The 19,911-nt window shown below is 37.5% G+C and overlaps 1 protein-coding gene across 4 annotated transcripts in view; it reads right to left on the bottom strand.

Moving 5' to 3' along the window:
* Positions 1-18,353, bottom strand: part of LNPK (lunapark, ER junction formation factor) — a 75,391-nt gene extending 57,038 nt beyond the window's left edge. For 2 of the 4 annotated variants that reach the window (XM_060621806.3, XM_078451146.2), the window contains exons 1-4: positions 17,753-17,867; positions 11,296-11,384; positions 9,678-9,719; positions 8,467-8,654 (exon numbers count right to left, since the gene is read on the bottom strand). In XM_060621806.3, the coding sequence (XP_060477789.1) occupies positions 8,467-8,654; positions 9,678-9,719; positions 11,296-11,322 (257 nt within the window). In that variant the 5' untranslated portion in view covers positions 11,323-11,384; positions 17,753-17,867. Of the gene's footprint in view, positions 1-8,466; positions 8,655-9,677; positions 9,720-10,140; positions 10,142-11,291; positions 11,385-17,752; positions 17,899-18,089 lie in introns of those variants that run through there. The other 2 variants (XM_060621809.3, XM_060621808.3) reach the window with 2 other exon arrangements.
* Between the last annotated feature and the right edge of the window lie 1,558 nt (positions 18,354-19,911).

Here is a 19,911-nt window from a genome sequence, read left to right as displayed (position 1 = left end):
CAAAATGAAAGAAAGAAGAAAAGAATCTCAACATGAACCTCACACCTCATATAAAAATTAACCCAGGGGCGCCTGGGTGGCTCAGTCGGTTAAGTGGCCGACTTTGGCTCAGGTCATGATCTCACAGTCTGTGAGTTCGAGCCCTGCGTCGGGCTCTGTGCTGACAGCTCAGAGACTGGAACCTGCTTCAGATTCTGTGTCTCCTTCTCTCTCTGACCCTCCCTCATTCATGCTCTGTCTCTCTCTGTCTCAAAAATAAATAAACATTAAAAAAAAAAAAATTAAAAAAAAAAATTAACCCAAAATGACTTATGAACTTAAATGTGAAATGTTAGAAGGAAAAAAACAGAAAAAAAAATAAATAAGAAAATCTTCAGAATCTATAGCCAGGGAAGGGTTCTTGATAACAAAAGCACAACGCATAAAAAGAAAAATTAATAAATTTTACTCTGCAAAAACCCTATTAAGAGAACAAAAAGACAAACTACAGACTGGGAAAAAATATTTGCAAACCATATGCCCAACAAATAACTTATATCTACAATATATAAAGAATTCTCGGGGTGCCTGGGTGGCTCAGTCAGTTAGGCGTCGGACTTCAACTCAGGTCAAGATCTCGCGGTTCATGAGCCCGGTTCGAGCCCCGCATCCAGCTCTGTGCTGACAGCTCAGAGCCTGGGGCCTGCTTTGGCTCCTGTGTCTCCTTTTCTTTCTATGCCCCTCCCCCATGCACATGCTTGCTCACTCTCTCTCTCTCTCTCTCTCTCTCTGTTACTCAAAAATGAATAAACATTAAAAAAAATTAAAGAATTCTCAGAACTCAACAGCAAAAAGACTAATAATCCAATCAGAAAAATAGAAGACATGAACAGATATTTCACAGAAAAGGAGATATAAATGGCAAGTAAACACATGAAAAGAAGTTTGACATCATTAACCACTGGTGAAATGTGAATTAAAACCACAATGAAATATCACTACGTACCCATCAGAATGATCAGAATAGAAAATAGTGAAATATGAAATGCTGGCAAAGATGCAGAGAAACTAGATCATTTTTTAATATAATTTATTGTCCAATTGGCTTACATACAACACCTAGTGCTCATCCCAACAAGTTCCCTCCTCAATGCCTATCACCCGAAACTAGATCATTTATATGCAACCAGTGGAAATGTAAAATGGTACATCTCTTCTGAAAAAATATTTATCAGTTTCTTATAAAACTAAACATGTATTTACCATATGCCCCAGAAATTACACTCTTGGACATATACCCCAAAGAAATGAAAACTTATGTTCTAATGCCTATATAAAAATGTTCATAGAAGCTTTATTTGTAATAGCCAAAAACTGGAAGCTACCCAAATGTCCCTCAACAAGTGTATGGATAAACCGTGGTATGTCATTACCATGGAATACAACTCAACAATAAAAAAGAAACCATTGATACACTTAACATCTTGAATGGATCTCAAGAATATGCTAGATAAAAAAGAAAAAGTCCAGTTTCAAAAGGTTATATGCTACATGATCTCATTTTATAATTCTTGAAATAACAAAATTATAGAGATATGAAACAGATTAGTGGGTGGCAAGGATTAAGGAGGCAGGTAGAGGAGAGTTGGTATGACTACAAAGGGGTAGCAAAAAGGAGCCTCATGGTCTTGTTTTTTGTTTTTTTTTTTTTCAATTTATTTATTTAAGTAATCTCTACACCCAACATGGGGCTCGAACTCACAACCCTGAGATCAACAGCCACATGCTCCACCAACTGAGCCAGCCAAGTGCTCCCAGCTTTGTGGTTTTAGAACCGTTCTGGATCTGAATTGTGGGGCAGGGACATGAAGCTACACATGATAAAACTACATAGAAATGTAAAACACACACAGAAGAGTGCATGTAAAACGGGCAAAATCTGATAGTGCTTGCTTGCACACTCTCTCTCTCTCTCACTCTGCCCCTCTCCCCTGCTAGTGCTCTCTCTCTAAAATAAAAATAAATACATAATAAAAAAAAACTTTAAAAATAAGTAAAAAATTTTAATTAATGTATATACTATTTATTTATACACTATAGCAAACTTTTAATCAATGAAGTTTTATAATACATCTGATGCCTGGTAGACCTCAGCTGCTCATTCCTCTCCTTTTTTAGAATTATCAGGACTATTCTATGTGTTTATTTTTCCATTCAAAAGTATGGAATGAGTGTGCCAAGACCTTTAAAGTACTGTTGGTCAAAACTAAAAGACAACCAACGTAATGGGAAAAGATATTTGCAAATGACACATCGGACAAAGGGCTAGTATCCAAAATCTATAAAGAGCTCACCACACTCCACACCTGAAAAACAAATAACCCAGTGAAGAAATGGGCAGAAAGCATGAATAGACACTTCTCTAAAGAAGACATCCGGATGGCCAACAGGCACATGAAAAGATGCTCAACGTCGCTCCTTATCAGGGAAATACAAATCAAAACCACACTCAGATATCACCTCACGCCAGTCAGAGTGGCCAAAATGAACAAATCAGGAGACTATAGATGCTGGAGAGGATGTGGAGAAACGGGAACCCTCTTGCACTGTTGGTGGGAATGCAAACTGGTGCAGCCACTCTGGAAAACAGTGTGGAGATTCCTCAGAAAATTAAAAATAGACCTACCCTATGACCCAGCAATAGCACTGCTAGGAATTTACCCAAGGGATACAGGAGTACTGATGCATAGGGGCACTTGTACCCCAATGTTTATAGCAGCACTCTCAACAATAGCCAAATTATGGAAAGAGCCGAAATGTCCATCAACTGATGAATGGATAAAGAAATTGTGGTTTATATACACAATGGAGTACTACATGGCAATGAGAAAGAACGAAATATGGCCCTTTGTAGCAACGTGGATGGAACTGGAGAGTGTGATGCTAAGTGAAATAAGCCATACAGAGAAAGACAGATACCATATGGTTTCACTCTTATGTGGATCCTGAGAAACTTAACAGAAACCCATGGGGGAGGGGAAGGAAAAAAAAAAAAAAAAGAGGTTAGAGTGGGAGAGAGCCAAAGCATAAGAGACTCTTAAAAACTGAGAACAAACTGAGGGTTGTTGGGGGGGAGGGGGGGGGAGGGTGGGTGATGGGGATTGAGGAGGACACCTTTTGGGATGAGCACTGGGTGTTGTATGGAAACCAATTTGACAATAAATTTCATATATTGAAAAAAATAAAAATAAAAAAATAAAGTACTGTTGGTATTTTTAATGTGATCACACATTTTTAGATTAATTTAGGGAGAACTGATCTCATAATATTAAATCTTCCCATTAAAAAGTAAGATCTCTTAATTATGTCTCTGTACATAATTCTTTAAATGCAAAAATCTACCAAGTGAATAACTATCAATATTCAAGCATCTATCAATTGCAAAAGGGATGCTTGCAAAATGATTTCTTACCTACCAAAACCTCCTAGTAAAGATTATCCTTGAGTAAATATCAACAGATGTTCAAAGAAACCTTCTTTAAGAGCCAACTACAGTTGATGCCAAAGTATAGAGATACTTTGTATTCTCATAAGATCACCATGAAAGAAATGTTAAACTTTCCTCAAAAGGCTACAAATTACGGAGCACCAGGGTGGCTCAGTTGGGACGACTTCAGCTCAGGTCATGATCTCAGGGTTCATGAGTTGGAGCCCCACATCTGGCTCTGTGCTGACAGCTCAGAGCCTAGAGCCTGCTTTGGATTCTGTGTCTCCTTCTCTCTCTCTCTGCCCCTCCCCCACTCACACTGTCTCTCTCTCTCTCTCTCTCAAAAATGAATAAACGTTAAAAAAAATTTTTTTTAAGGCTACAAATTATGCTTGCCAACCCTCCTGCTGGATTGAGGAAGTATCTTTTATCAGAGTTGGGAGGAGGGGGTGAGAGAGGAGGGGGAGTGAGAAGAAGGTGTTAAAAACTGTATAAGATCAAAGTCCTATCCTCAAATGACTTTAGATTTAAGTAGGAAAAAAAAAACATAAAAAATAGGGACAAGACCACCTTCTTCAGGTCCTTTGCTTATCTTTTTCCTCCCATAGCTCCATTTTAAGAGGAATTAAAAACAAACAAACAAACAAACAAACAAACACAGAAGGAAAATATAGCTGCAGCTCCTGGATGGCTCAGTCAATTGAGCATCCAACTTTTTTTTTTTTTCCCTTGAGTGTCCAACTCTTGATTTCAGCTCAGGTCATGATCCCAGGGTTGTGGGATCAAGCTCTACGTTGGGCTCCATGTTGAGCAGAAGAGCCTGCTTGAAATTCTTTCTCTCTTCCCCACCCTCCCCCCCACTTCCCAACTCATGCAGGTGCACACTCTCCAAGAAAAGAAAGAAAGAAAGAAAGAAAGAAAGAAAGAAAGAAGAAAGGAAAAGAAAAGAAAGAGGGAGGGAGGGGGGAGGGAGGAAGAAAATATGGCTAAATCCTCTGGGAAGGTCAAGTTTTATGCTAATAAGCCTCTGAAATGATCTTATAGAGAATGAAATTTCTAGAAAGTTATAATCTGGAAGAATAAGGTATCTAGGAGTAAAAGTCTAAGACTGCCTGTAGAGTTAGTTAAGGATAGAGACAAAGTTTAATGGCTATTCACTCTTAGAAAATGAACCAATTCCCAAGGTAATGCATATCTGCCAGCATAAGCAAGAAATATAAAATTTAAACTGCAATCTAAACCTTCCCTCATATTGGACGATAGCCATAATGATTCCAATGAAACAAATTCAGCATTTAGATTATAATTTGTTTCAGTAATAGTTGAAAAGATTAGGGATATAAATATAGTATTGAATCTGAAAGGTAGAAAAATAATAGGTTGGGAATCATCCCAAGCTCCTCCTTATTACATCCTGAAAAGAAGATATAATAAAACATCAAAGCATCTTATACAGAGTATTGACATTCTATCATAAAAGATAACTTTAAGGTAGTTATGATTATGCAATATATGCTCATTCCTGAATCCATGACTGCTCTGTCCAGTAAAAGCATTTGGGAAATTTGGAACGCAGAAGTGAGTCACTTTCTGTAATATCAGGTAGATTGCTAAGCTTTATAATCAGTGTAGACTGTGATAAGTAAAACAATACATTTTATTACTAATTCTGCCTCCATTTCTTTAAGTAAACCCTGGTCCAGACCTCAAAACTTTTGTTTGCAAAGGAAAACGGTCCAGGAATAAGCTCAGGCAATAGCTCACATGAAAGAAAATGTCCTGTGGTAAGTCTTCTTTCTTTATACCACAGCATCCACTTTCACGTTGTTGTATTTTATTTCATGCTTTTTTGATTGCCATCAATCAGAAGGACAATTCTATTCTTTGTTTGATAACTGGTCTATGTTTCCAAAAGTGAAGAGCTCAGTGAAACAGAAGCTGCAGCAGTTGAGAACCAGGTCACAAATGTGAATGAGACAAAGTGAGAAATGGCTCTGAAGCTTAACAAACCAAGAAATACTAGATGCAGGTGATGCAGAACAGGCAGAAGGACACAGTAAGGACAATAAAGCCTCATACTCAAAAGAGTAGAAAGATCAAACTGAAGAAATAAACATTTTTAAAGAAATTAAGTTTTTCTACTTTTATGAACAATTAGTATATGATTTATTTGCCAAAAAAAAAAAAAGTCTTCTGCAGCATAGTAGCAGATCCAGTAGATCACAATTTGTGAACAGCCATTAGAATTAGCACAGTAAAGTTCCCTGTCATTCTTTTGCAACTAGATACAAATCTTTCATAATTAAAAAAAAAAAAATCTATTTTTATATAATAATGGATGTCAAGTGAAGTGGGTTTGGGGGGGTTAAGTTTATTTATATATTTTTGAGAGAGAGAGAGAGCCCGTGCACATATGCAAGGGGCGGGGGAGGGAGAGAGAGAGAGGGAGGGAGGGAGGGAGAGGGAGAGACAGAGACAGAGACAGAGAGAGAGAAAGAGAGAGAAAGAGGGAGGGAGGGAAAGAGAATCCCAATCAGGCTCCACAATATCAGTACAGAGCCCCATTCAGGGCAAGAACTCACCAACCATGAGACATCAAGAGTCAGACACTCAACAGACTAAGCCACCCAGGTGGCCCTCAAGTGAGTTTTTTTAAGTTTTTTAAAGATGTTTCAATCAAGTAAACATCACATCTATTCCCTTGCTAAATTTCTTTTCTCCCCTCTTTTAGTGAAAAACTAGAAAGGAACGAGGGAAGGGGGCTCAGCATTATAAAATCCACTACTATACCTGGGATAAGAAGCATTCCAAAAGATTTCAAAAGAGAAAGAAAATAAAGAAAATGGCAGAGATGTTATTTCATAATATGCATGCACTCAATTTTTTATTCTTTTATCGACATATAAAAGCTAAAATTTTATGATCTCCCGGAGTTCCAATTTGAAATTATGTCCTGCACTACAGACTAAACAAATTTTTTTTTACTACAGCAGTCCCAAAGAAAGAGATCCTACACCCACCAAAAAACCTAAATATCACCGACTCCTCCTTTTCCATTACCTTCCATTTCCTCCCATCAAGTTGTCTCAGTTTTACTTCTGAAACACTGCTAAGTCATCTACTCATCTCCACTGCCACTGGGATGTCCCAATCCAGATGGATTTTTAGATTAAACTCCTATAACAGCACCCTAGCTGATCTGTTTCTATCCTTGTCCTCCTCTACTCAATCTCCACAGGCAGCACACATGAGCCTCTTAACTTAAATCTCATCATGCCATTCTTCCACTAAAACCTTTACAAGCTTCCCATTTCACCCAAAATGAAATTCAAACTCCTAGCACCAGGACCCTCCCATGATCCAGAACCTATCTGATTCTGCAAGCATACTTCCTATCACTCTCTCCAGCACAGACCCTCAAATAAGTCATGCTCTCTTCCATTACACAGCCTTTGTATTTTCTGTTCTCTCTTCCTATAAAGATCTTCCCTTATCCATACCCCTTCTAAATCTTCAATGACTTCCTATCACTCCTAGATTAAGTCCTAAAGTCATTATCATGGACTATGAAGCCCTTAAGAAATATCCCTTGCCTAACTATCCAGACTTTCCCTATAATCCAGTCTTTGGCCTTCTTTCAATTCTTTAAACCTTCCACGGTCTATCCACCTCAGGGTCTTTATATATGCTGTTCCTTCTCCCTAACAGACTATCCACTCCCCTGTCACACCACCCTTAATACACATAATCATTCTTTGCATCTCAAACTCAAAGATCACTTTTCAGGGAGGCTATGGTAAGCAGAGTTCTAAAACTATCTCTCTCCCTCCCCAAGATTTCCATCCTCCAGTTATACAATCAAACAGTAATCTAGGTACTGCTGTGAAGGGACTTTGCAAATATAATTAAGTATTACTCAGATTTTAAGCAAGGGAGATTATCCTGGATTATCCTGGTGGGTCTAATATAATCAGTTAAACCCTTAAAGACAAAGCTTTCTCTGAGTTGAGGGCAGAAGTGGAAGTCAGAGAGATACAGCACAAGTCAGCAAACAACCTGACTAAGCCTTGAAGATTCTCCCCACAGAGACTCCAAATAAGATCCCGGTCCAGCTGATTGATTACTTTGATTTAGGCCTGCAAGACTCTAAGCAGAGAACCCAGTCAAGCCACCTGGATCTACACAAACTGTGATACAATAGATGGGTGTTGCTCTAAGCTGCTAAATTGGTGGCAACAATAGAAAATGAATACAAAGGCTCTTCCCTGACCCCCACCTCCATCCCAGACTGGGTTAGGGTCTCTGTTAAGTGTTTCCATAGCATGTGACACTTCTCTTTAGGACATTCATCATACTTACTAATTGATATATGCAGTCTAAAACCTATAGTCAAAGATTTTGTATTTTTGTATACCATACACCATTATAATCTAGTACCTACAAAATTGGTACCCATAAATACCAAGAATTGGTACCAATTTTTTATTCAATTGTCTCAAAAGTCAATCATTACACACTTTCAGTAAAGGCCTATATTATAAAATATTTCTATAATAAGGGTCAATTGCTTTATAGCAGTGACTAAGACAGGGGAAGAGAGATAGGATGAATGGAATATATTCGGAATTACTGGGTCAGTTGTTCTTTTTATTTTACAAACCCTCCCTAACTTACCACTACCCACAATCTGAGATGCCCACTCTATGCCCTATTACCCTAGGGAAGCATGATCATCTATTAGAGAATCACAAAAGATTCCCACCTAGAGTCATTATTACTAATGTCACTGAGTTAGATTCCTCAGATATGCAGAACTGTAAATTAAAGTTTAAAACAGTTGGTTTACTTTTTTAAAGAAATACTTTTCAAAATGAAAAACAAACAAACAAACAAATTTACTCAAACTGAGACATTATTATTTCATACTAAAGAGAGACTTAATATATTTAAGCCATCTGGTCAAAAAGAGGAAAAGTCAACTAAAAGAACAATTTACTTACATCAATGGGAAAGCAAAAAATGGAAGTGTCATGGCAAGTCTTGCTGTAAATTCATCAGGAAGATACCACAAGTATACAATTAAACATGTAAACAGATAGAGAATTGAAGAGTAGAGAATTAATCTTCCAACCCATAATTTTTGTAATCTCTGATTTTTTTCCCTAAATTCTTCCAATGCTTGAATTTCCTGTTAAGAGAGAATTATTCTATATTATTGAAGCGAATCTCAAATTTCATAAAGAAATCAAAATGTTAACAAAAAATTTTAACATTTTAGAGAGGTTATAAAGAAATAATTATTAAAAGTCAATGAAATATAATACCTTAATATTTTTAAGTAGAACATACGAAAAAGAAAATTTTAAATGAGGCTAAAAACATGAAATGCCTATTCTGACAAGTTACTCTTAAATGCAAAATTAAGATACTGTTTTTAACCTACCAAATTAGCAAAGATCAAGCATGAAATTGACATCAATAAATAGTATTTATTAAACTAAACAAGTAAAAATTCCCTTTTATAAGGTCTAAAAAAATCTGGCTATATAAAGAAAGAATGAATAAAAACTGGGGTGCCTGGGTGGCCCAGCTGGTTAAGCATCCGACTCTTGGTTTCGGCTCAAGTCATGATCTCACAGTTTTGTGAGTTCAGTGCTCCATGTCAGGCTCCGTGATGACAGTGTGGAGCCTGCTTGGGATCCTCTGTCTCCCTCTCTCTCTGCCCTTCGCCCACCTGGGCTGTCTCTGTCTCTCTCAAAATAAATAAATGAAATTAAAAAAAAAAAAAAAGGAATTAATAAAAATTAAAACAGTGACCCATACTAGATTCTTTCAATCTATTCATCACTCTTAATATTCCTAAGGAATAACCATTTTTGATAATATAAAGTAAAAAAAGCTGTGAAGTTTGTGTACTGATAAAAATTGTTGCAGACCACCTTATAATCTACTTTATCCTATCTGTAACATTGATTTATGCCATGCTATGCATCTAATTCCATTCTAACAGGTTCTATTGACACAGGCTTCTTAAGTCACTGATTCACTCTGAATTTTTTTGAAATAATGTAACATTAAAGTCCTCAGGCTTACTCTATATCATCTCTAATTCCCAAACCAGATCCAGTCTCCAAAATAATACGCATATACTATAATAATATTTATGTAATACCTAAAATGAATTAAAACACCCCAGAGCTAAAAAACATACCTTATCTATATTTTCCAGAACTTCTACAGTTGATGGTTTTGTCTGTTATAAAAACAGATGAGACATTAAAACTTGTTATTGCAAACTTAGATACATTTTGATTTATAAAATCATAAAAGAACATTTTAATTCAAAATTAAGCTTTTTAAAATATTGTTAAACAATGTATACTCCTATTTATTTATAAATAACATTTAGATTTAAATAAAAATTATAATTATAAAGAGAACTACGTAAGATTAAAGAAACAAGCATTTTCCTACTTTACTTTTTAGCCTGAGTACTTTTACTCTGATAGTTCATTTTTTACCATTCTTAATCCCAGAACATACTTTTATAGAGAAAAAGAAATTCTCCTCCAAGAAAAATTTTCTTAGACATGATTATTCAAAAGAACTCCTACATTAAAAAATTCAAGATTAAAGATGGTCTGATTTACTATTGCTAAAAGTTCATTTAGGACTCTGGAAGTCAAAATCAATAGGCTACCTTCATTCTGAATTCCTACGTTTCTGAAGATTAGATTTTAAAAAGGCACCTAAGAATACTTCATTATAGCAGAGCTTGTTTGTTAAAAATATTTTTTATACACCCCGAATAAAAACCAGCCAAAATGTCTCATACAACACTTGTGAAACCATTTACCAATTATGTACTCAATAATATAAGAGGATAATGAATATCAATTCATTGCAGTTCCCATAAGAGTTGTTAACATTAGGTTGAACCATATGAAATTGCTTTTTATGTAAGTCAAAACTGTTGAATATTGGTAATTTCATATGATTCAACCTAACAAAGACAAAGAAAAAATAGGCAAATTTGATCCTCAAGCAGAACTGTAATAGAGTTTTAAAGGAAAGAGCAAGGAGTCCATGGAATACCAAAACAAAGCAGTTTCAATAACAGTCCAAAAACTAGTATACCAAGCATTTCTAGGCTCCATTATTATACTAAAAAGGAATTAAAAATAAGCAAAGTAGTTTGTCTGAGATTACATTATCTCCTCTCATATTAGAAAAGAGCATATATTAATATATTTTATATTTTATAGTACTAAACAGGAGATACTTCCTCTAAAGCCTTAACCAATAAAATCAAACTACATTTCAAATTTTGTTTTAAGCCTCTAATTCCTAAAAGTATATCTAGTATAACTTCAGCAAATATTTATGACAAGCTTTAAGCAAAAAGAGATAGCCTGTAAAATCAGGTATTTTATAGCATACAACTATAATTTCAACCATTTCAACAATAATAATAGTTTCAACTACTTTTCAAATAAAATTGAAATGTAGGCAATATAAGGGGAAAAAGCTAGAAAAGATAGCTATTTTCACATGAATGAATAAACAAAAATAATTCATAAGTCAAAGTGAAACAATTATTTTAAACAGAGGCATTACATACCTACATGGCAAGCAGAACTATTAAAGTCCAAATATAATTCATAAGAATTATAATTCTTCTAATTCATAAGAAAAGGAAGAAAATTAAATAGAATTAGGGATAATATCAAGCTTTACTCAAGTCTATACTACAAAGGAGACTTTTACAAATAGGTTTATGTGACATTTTATATTAGACTAAGAACTGGCCATAAAGAAAAATAACTTACCTTCCACCGAGAAAATAATCCACCCATCTTTTATTTTTAGAAACTGGGCACAATGATAAATATCATCAATTGTCCAAAGGAATTCACAGCTAGAAAAAAAGCAAGTATTTAAAATTTTTAGGTTAAACACACAGCATACCCACTATAAAATATAAATGTTGCAATACTGCCAAAAAATAACATACAATACTAATTTCTCTGAACTCCACTTATGTGGAATTTTAATTTAGAGAGCCTTGGGATAGAGTCTACCCTTCAAGAAATCCCTTCTTCCAAATCAGGACATATTTAAAAGTAAAAATAAGCTGAAAAGGCTTTTAAATGGCAAGACATTTTAGCAGCGTATATTCATACTACTTTGCAATTTGCTGTTGTTTACAGTAGATCCCCTAATGTTGTAAGAAAAGTTTTATTAAACTACTTTCATTCCACACGCTTAAATACAATATCTCTATCATTCAGCTATCTACCAACTAAACTAGTTATTTGGAATTAGCATTTTACAATGCTTAGCATAACATTATTTTACAAGTAATGACAGAAAGCCAACTGGATTTTGAATAAGAAAATAAGGATTACAAAACTACCTGTGACCTTGAGCAAATCATTTATTGCTTCTGGAGCTTTAATTTTATTTTCTGTAAACTAGACTTACTATACCACCACTTTTCACAGGATAGCCTTCCTTACTACCATTTTACAGATAAGAAAATTAAGTGAAAAGACATTCAGCAATTTTCCCAATAGCTCAGAAGACACATGATTCAAAACCACTCTATCTTCAGACTTCTGGTCTGTTCACTACTGTTCCAACACCCAAATAAACATTCCTCTCTGAAACTGGGTCTAAGTCCCTCAAGTCAGTTGACCTTCATGTCAGTTAGTGTATATCTAATGTCCTTATTTCAGTCATTTTTCTAGTATTCTCAAATGTATTATAATATTACCATATGGATAAAAATGTATCAGCAAACTTAGGTTCTAAATCAATTTACCAGTCAATAATTATATAAGTTTTTATTCTTTTAAGTTGAAAGAGTAAAAATATACTTTCAAATTTACATACTTTTACCAGGTGTAGTTATATACTGCCAATGTATAAAACTACTTCATTTCCACACACAAAAAAAAGTTAGGCCATAATTCTTACATTTTTTAAAACCATTAATGTAATCACAAAATAATACCAGTACCAAGTAAATACATTCACTCTGCGACACTATTTATAGACTGGAATTAGCATAAGGCATACCCATCTTGGACTTTCTTGGGTAGAGAAGTAACAAAGAGCCTAATTATGAAATACTTTCACTTACAAAGCGATTTCTAGTACCAGATATACCAATAATCTGTCCTGAAATTTTCTGGTGTTTATAAATGTAATGAATGTTATCCGCCACATTTAAGTTGCAACCTAAATATTATTAATCCTTCAATATTAACTAAGTATTCAAATTTCTAAAGTGCAGTTTTAGGAAATCCTGGAACTTTAATGAATAAAAGTATAAATTTCTCAGTTAAAACATTAAATAGATCTCAAAACCTTCTGAAGATGCTAAAAATACTAAGAAAGGTGACGGGGTGGGGGTGGATTTACATGAGCCACTTAACTTGGTATTTTCAAAGTATATAGTAATTCTCTACTATTCGGGAATTAATTGTACGCTGTCAAGCACAGTGTTTTGCACACAACCGGTCTACACGTTTTGGTTTCTAACAATTATATGCCTCCAAGTTAAGTTTGCAGCCATCACAAGTCAGGATTTTTAATACTTAAAAGTAATCACAGGGGTGTCTGCTGGCTCAGTTGGTAGAGCATGGGACTCCTGATCTTGGGGTCATGAGTTTGAGCCCCATGTTGGGGGTAGGGTTTACTTAAAAATAAATAATTCTTTAAAATAACATTGAAAAAAAAAAGTAATGACAACAATAAAGATAGCAGTTAAATATTTGGTAAGTACTGCTATTTCTCTAGGAAACCCTAAAGCAAACGCCTTACATGACTTTTATTATTTAGATACTACTATCATCCCATTTTACAAATGTTGGAAACTGAGGCTAGGGAAGTAAAGTAATTTGGTCCCAAAAATACTACGTAGCAGAGCCAGACACAGCATTTTAGTTTTGGCTTTTTATGAAGAAACTAGTTATTCCCAGTAACACAAAATCAGAAACAAAGTCTGCTTTATATAAATTAGATTGGAATATTTATACATAAAATATATGAAAGCACCTCTGACATTCTCAAATAGCTGGTAAACAGAGCTACTGAAGTGGAAAGTAAGTTATAAACACAAGAGACAGTGTTGGTACAGTGGATCATGTAGCCCACGTCTGATTAAATCTGAATGTTTAAATCTGCATGGAAGAGAAGCTAAATGATTTGCCAAATCGTTTTGGCAGCTAGCTCTAGTTAGGGGCAGAACTGATACTAGAAGTCTGCAAGCACTGCTTTTACTTTTTTACTGAATATCACTTCTTAAGTAAGCATAATATGAAATATATGCATAATGTTGCAATTAATATCAATTATTTGCTTGGAGAACTGTTATGGTGTTAATGAAATAAACTATGAGATTTCTGAAGCAGAGTATTCTGCTTTAGAATTTGTCCTCGAAAACAACATGATGGTAAATAGTCATTAAATGTCATATCCATGCTTTCAGGGTCATAATCAAAGAATGAGTCAACACTCATTGTTCCAGCAATTTTCCTATCAAATTCCAGTATTTGTTTAAGAAGCTGATTTACTATGGGGCACCTTGGTGGCTCAGTTGGTTAAGCGTCGGACTTCAGCTCAGCTCACATAATCTCATAGTCTGTGAGTTCAAGCCCTGCATCAGGCTCTGTGCTGACAGCTCAGAGGCTGGATCCTGCTTCAGATTCTGTCTCTCTCTCTGCCCCTCCCTGCTCACACTCTGTCTCCCTCTCAAAAATAAAATAAAAACATTAAAAAATTAAAATAAAAAAAGAAGCTGATTTGCTATAATACACAACTAATGGTAGTACTTTCCATCAGATATGAAAGCATAACAAAATTAAGTAAATCAACTCTTTATAGCTTTCATTTCATACCTCTTCTGTTTTCCAACTCTTTTTCCCTCCTTGCCATACTCCAATTCCTGTAGCCCATTACTTACTATGACACCTTGGGCAAATAAGCTATTTAATGTCTCAGTTACTCAGTATCTTCATCTGCAAAAGAGGGATAGTTAAGGACCCTCTTTAAATGTTGAAAGGCTTGGGGCACCTGGGTGGCTCAGCCGGTTAAGCGGCCAACTTTGGCTCAGCTCAGGTCATAATCTCACAGTTTGTGGGTTCAAGCACCACATCCGGCTCTGTGCTGACAGCTCAGAACATGGAGCCTGCTTCGAATTCTGTGTCTCCCCCTCTCTCTCTGCCCTTCCCCAACTTGTGCGTGCACACACGCGCTCTCTCTCTCAAAAATAAACATTAAAAAAAATTTTTTTAATGTTGAACGGCTTGAATGACACAATGCATTCTAAAGTATTTATAGCAGTGTCTAACACATAAATAATTCCTCAATATAAATTGTTTTTACTGCTGTGGTCATTGCTATTTCCTAATCCATCTCTTCCAACAAATGGAAAATACATGGGAAGCAAATAACTACCATTTCTTTCAGAAGCATAAATCAATGTTTGCCCTTGAGTGGACAGATGGCTCAATCTCAAGTGGCTTGTCCCCAAGAACTCTTCCATAAATGTGTACGGTCTCTTTCCACTCTGATATCACAGTGGAACCTGACATGACCTTAAGAGCTGGGTGCATCTAATGTGTTTTCCAGTAAGTAATTATGCCCACCATATTATTTCAATGTTTTGAATGTTCAATGTTAACTGATATTCACACTCAGGTTTGGGTGTCAGAATTTAAAATCCTGGGTCATGTCATTCTTAAATTCTCAGCTTACTTCAAGTCATATTAAAATAATGGAGTAGGGGCGTGGCTCAGTAAATTGAGCATCCAACTCATAATTTCAGCTCAGATCATGATCCCAGGGTCACAGAATCGACCCCCACTAGGGCTCTGCGCTGAACATGGGGCCTGCTTAGGATTCTCTCTCTCCCTCTCCCTCTCCCTCTCTCCCTCTCTCTCTGCTCCTCTCCCCCTCCCCCCCAAAATAATTAATTAATTAATTATTTTAAATAATGGAAGGGTGCCTGGGTGGCTCAGTTGATTGAGTGACCAACTTTGGCTCAGGTCATGATCTCTTAGTTTATAAGTTGGAGTCCCACATTGGGCTTGCTGCTGTCAGCGTCGAGCCTTCTTGAGATCCTATGTCCCCCTCTCTCTGCCTCTCCCCACTGGCATTCTCTCTCCTAAAAATAAATAAACATTTCAAAAAAAATTTTTAAATAAAATGAAAAAAATAAAGGAGTAAAAAAGATCTGGATTCCAAATATGGCTCAACCACATACTAGCAATGTGATCTTAGGTAAATTAAACTCTCTAAACCTCAGTTTCCACATCTGTAGAGTGGTGAAGATATCTGCACTTTACAGAATTATTGTATGAATTAAGTGAAATGATGTATCACCTGACACAGTGTCCAACTAGTGTGCACATAATAAACTGTAGCCACTATTATTACTATTATCAGAAAGCAATACTCCTCATACAAACACCTTTCTTTCTAAACTCATAAAGTATCTGTTTTCATCATTTTAAAATGGGAAAAATAAGTTACAGTTTGTATTTTAACTGAAAATGTTTTGCTTCCATTTACTTTAACATTAAAAAAAATAAAACAACATATCCTGCAGGTTCTTCCATTAAAATAATCTTGCAGGCCTTTAACAGCAAAGCAAGTTAACTTTTATATTTATCAACTTCCAAACCTAAGTGGAAACTATTCCGTCACCATCAACAGTACCTCTATTTGTACTATTCAGTTTAAGCTTAAGAGTGATTTGTTCTAGAACTCTAACTTTCAAATATCCTAGCTAAAGGCAATTCTGAAATATACCAAACCACCACATTTATTGCTCAAAAATAAAATTACTGAAAAGAGGTACACCTCTAAAAGTAACTTTACTACACGTTGATTAATTCTGGTGTTCATGGTAAGTTGATGTTCATTCTGAACTAACTTCCAAGAAGTGACTATGTTTAATATGGAAAGGTTTCTAATATTAAATCATACCTGTTTGACAGTCATAGGACTTCTTTTCTTACATTCTCTCTCAAGTTAATATATAATCACCATGTAACTTGATTAACAGTGTTGGACTGATCTTAGCAGATGACAGAGAAACTTAAAATTCTAATTTTAAAGGCACCATTCTTGTTTTTAAAAACGTGCTCAAAATCAACTTCCTCCTAAAATGGAACTATGGGGGCTGCTGAGAACAAGAGATTAGCATTCCCTGCCAGTTTGAACATATGCCTGAAGCCAAGCTCACTCAGATGCACACACACTGCTGTGAACAGGGTCATTTCTGTCAACGGTGACACCCAAGCCAGAGAGAAAGGAGAAAACAATTGACACAAACCAGAAGCCAACTGGGAAAAAAGCAGAACATGGAAAATTCAATGAGTCACCAGTTTTATTACCGTGAGGGCACCATCAGCAAAACTGAGTTCACCAATCACAGCTCTCAATACCCATACCCACTATTAAAAAAATTAAACTATTTTCTTTAAATAGTTTATTTGTAAGTAATCCCCACACTCAATGCGGGGCCCAAACCCATAACCTCGAGATCAAGAGTCGCAGGCTCCGCCCAACCCAGGCACCCCCAAGAAATAAACTATGGATGTAGTTTAGATTTGCTCTTCTCCTCCCGCTGCGCCCAAGACACCTACGCAACCTCTCCCTGCCCTCCAGCCTTACACCGCCCACCGTCCCTCAAATAAGGACAACGGTTGTAGAGAGGCTTCTCTAAGCAGCACACAATCCACGCCCACATGGCTGGGCCGAGCAGCATGACACTGACAGTTTTCGATCCCTCCCAATCTGTCCAATTCGTGGCGCCTCCGCACAACTCAGAGAAAAAAAAGAGAGACAGAGAACACTCAAGGCGACAGCTTAGCTTAGGGTAGAACCTTCGGACCCTTCGTCTCGACATAGGCGGGCCAAAGAGCCGATGCTCAGCTCAACCCAGACACCCACACCGGAATCTGAGAACAAGGCGGGGAAACCACCTCCCCTTCGCGGGGATAGGTGGGGGGAAGGGGTCTCTAGCACTCCAGAGTCAGCCCTGCCACTTGGCTGGGAAATCAAGAGGAGCAGGAGGCGATGTTGGTTAGCGCGCAGCCCGGCGGGAGTTTGACTAGCCGCCGCCGCAGAGCTCTTAGGCCACTTGGCATGAGGCGGGGGCGCCTGGGAGACGCAAGCGGGGGAACCGGGAGCGTATCTCCCAGGGAAAAGCTCGGCGCGCTTCCCCTTTGCCGAGCCCCCCACCCCCAGTTGCCTTCATTTTAAGCGTTCTACCTGCAAGAAGCGGGCAAAGCCCGGCGCTTGTGTCCACGTCTGCCAGCTTCGGCGGCCACCGCGCAGCCTGCCTCCCGAGCAGGCAGCAGCCGCCACTGACAGAGCGATGGGCCCGGCCAACTCCTTCCCATCAAACCCCGCGCTTCCGCCGCCGGCCAATCGGCGCTGCGGCCGGCGCCCGCCGCTCCCCGGTCACGTGACTGTGACCTGAGCGGACAGTTGGGGCGGGCCAGTCCGGCGGTTGGCCGGAGGCCTCCTGTCCCTGTGGCTTCCGCGGCTAAGCAGGGTGCTCCTCGTCGTGTCTCAGGGGTATACTGCCATTTATTATGAGTCTTACCAATAGCGGTTACTTCTTACTCGTCCTCTGCCCCCGATTCTCTTGAAGCCTGTTCTGCCGAGTCTCACTGGAGAAGGAGAACCCCGAAATTGGTCCTGGTGGTCCTAGACCGGCCGCGAGAGAGACGAGTGCGGTTGAGGGTGGAGGCGGCTGTGTCTGGAAAGGACTCCGCCTTGAGGAGTCCCAGATCAGCTGTCATCCAGCCGGCAGCAGTGCGAGTGCTGAGAAGAGGCCAGTTCCCAAGCCAGTGGAGAAAATTCAGCCTAGACTCCAGGAGTGCTTGGGGCTCTTATCACCCATGGACGTCAAAAAGGGTCATTTGATGACAGGACGCTTACCTCACTCGTGTGTGGTGAGCTTCAAATGGCACATGATGTTGATTTCAAACCCATGTATGGCAGAAGTTGAGTTTTCTATTTCAAAACTCTTACCTCCAGGATACTCCCTTCACAGGTCGTGATACGTGGGCCCACGAATAAACCACCCAGGCTGCATTCACCTCAGATTTGAAACACTGGCTAAAGAGCAATTTCCTAGTCAACTGGAAATGACAAGTCCCAATAAGGAAAGATACTTGAACCACACAAGATAACAATGGAGAAGGGTAGAAAAGCAAGCCAAAGCCTTGGTCAGTGTTTTATCTCCGTGACATGTTTTAACCCTTTGTGCAAACATTTTTCGTGGGATTTTTTTTTTTTTTTTTTTTTTTTTTTTTTTTTTTTGTTACATAGGCTTTTGAAAACAATGTTTCCAAAGGGGAACCCTCTTTCACTGGTGGTGGGAATGCAAACCGGTGCAGCCGCTCTGGAAAACAGTGTAGACGTTCCTCAAAAAATTAAAAATAGAACTACCCTATGACCCAGCAATAGCACTGCTAGGAATTTACCCAAGGGATACAGGAGTGCTGATGCATAGGGACACTTGTACCCCAATATTTATAGCAGCTCTTTCAACAATAGCCAAATTATGGAAAGAGCCTAAATGCCCATCAACTGATGAATGGATAAAGATGTGGTTTACATGTGCAATGGAATACTAGTTGGCAATGAGAAAGAATGAAATCCTGCCTTTTGCAGCAACATGGATGGAACTGGAGGGTATTATGCTAAGTGAAGTAAGTCAGGCAGAGAAAGATACCATATGTTTTCACTCATGTGGATCTTCAGAAACTTAACAAAAGACCATGGGGGGAGGGGGGGAAATACAGTTACAGAGAGAGGGAGGCAAACCACAAGAGACTCTTAAATACTGAGAACAAACTGAGGTGGGATGGGGGAGAGGGGAAAATGGGTGATGGGCATTGAGGAGGGCACTTGTTGGGATGAGCAGTGGGTGTTGTAAGGAAGCCAATTTGACAATAAATTATATTAAAATAATGTTTCCGTGATTTTTAAAGACTAATTGTTTGTGCTATATTTAAACTTTGACAATGCAAACAAATAATGTAAAGTAACAAACTGAACATAGGATCTAGTTGGTAAGAATAAAATCTTATACTGGAAGCTACCAGATAATTCACTGTGGAATCGCTTGTCCTAACTTACAGCTTTTTAAGCTTGAAAGGATGAAGGGAAGGGAACCCAAGTTTACTTCTTGTGTACTATGGGTCAGGCACTTTACAAATCTAGAAGAAAATGAAACATTTCATTTATTTTGATATAGAAATTAAACCATTTTGATTTTCATCCTATGCTATTTCAAAGTATATTTTTTAAAGGCCTATGCAGTTATGCAAATATATCTCCTCACCTCAGGAATATATTTTCCTAAGATAACAGGGAAGAAATGTTCTCCACTTGCTAATGGTTTGTTCTCTAGTTTT

This window comes from Panthera onca, chromosome C1 (assembly GCF_046562875.1).
Source record: "Panthera onca isolate mPanOnc1 chromosome C1, mPanOnc1 haplotype 2, whole genome shotgun sequence".
Lineage (NCBI taxonomy): Eukaryota > Metazoa > Chordata > Mammalia > Carnivora > Felidae > Panthera > Panthera onca.
The sequence above is the reverse complement of the archived record's forward strand: the minus strand, read 5'-3'. Positions and strand labels throughout refer to the sequence as shown.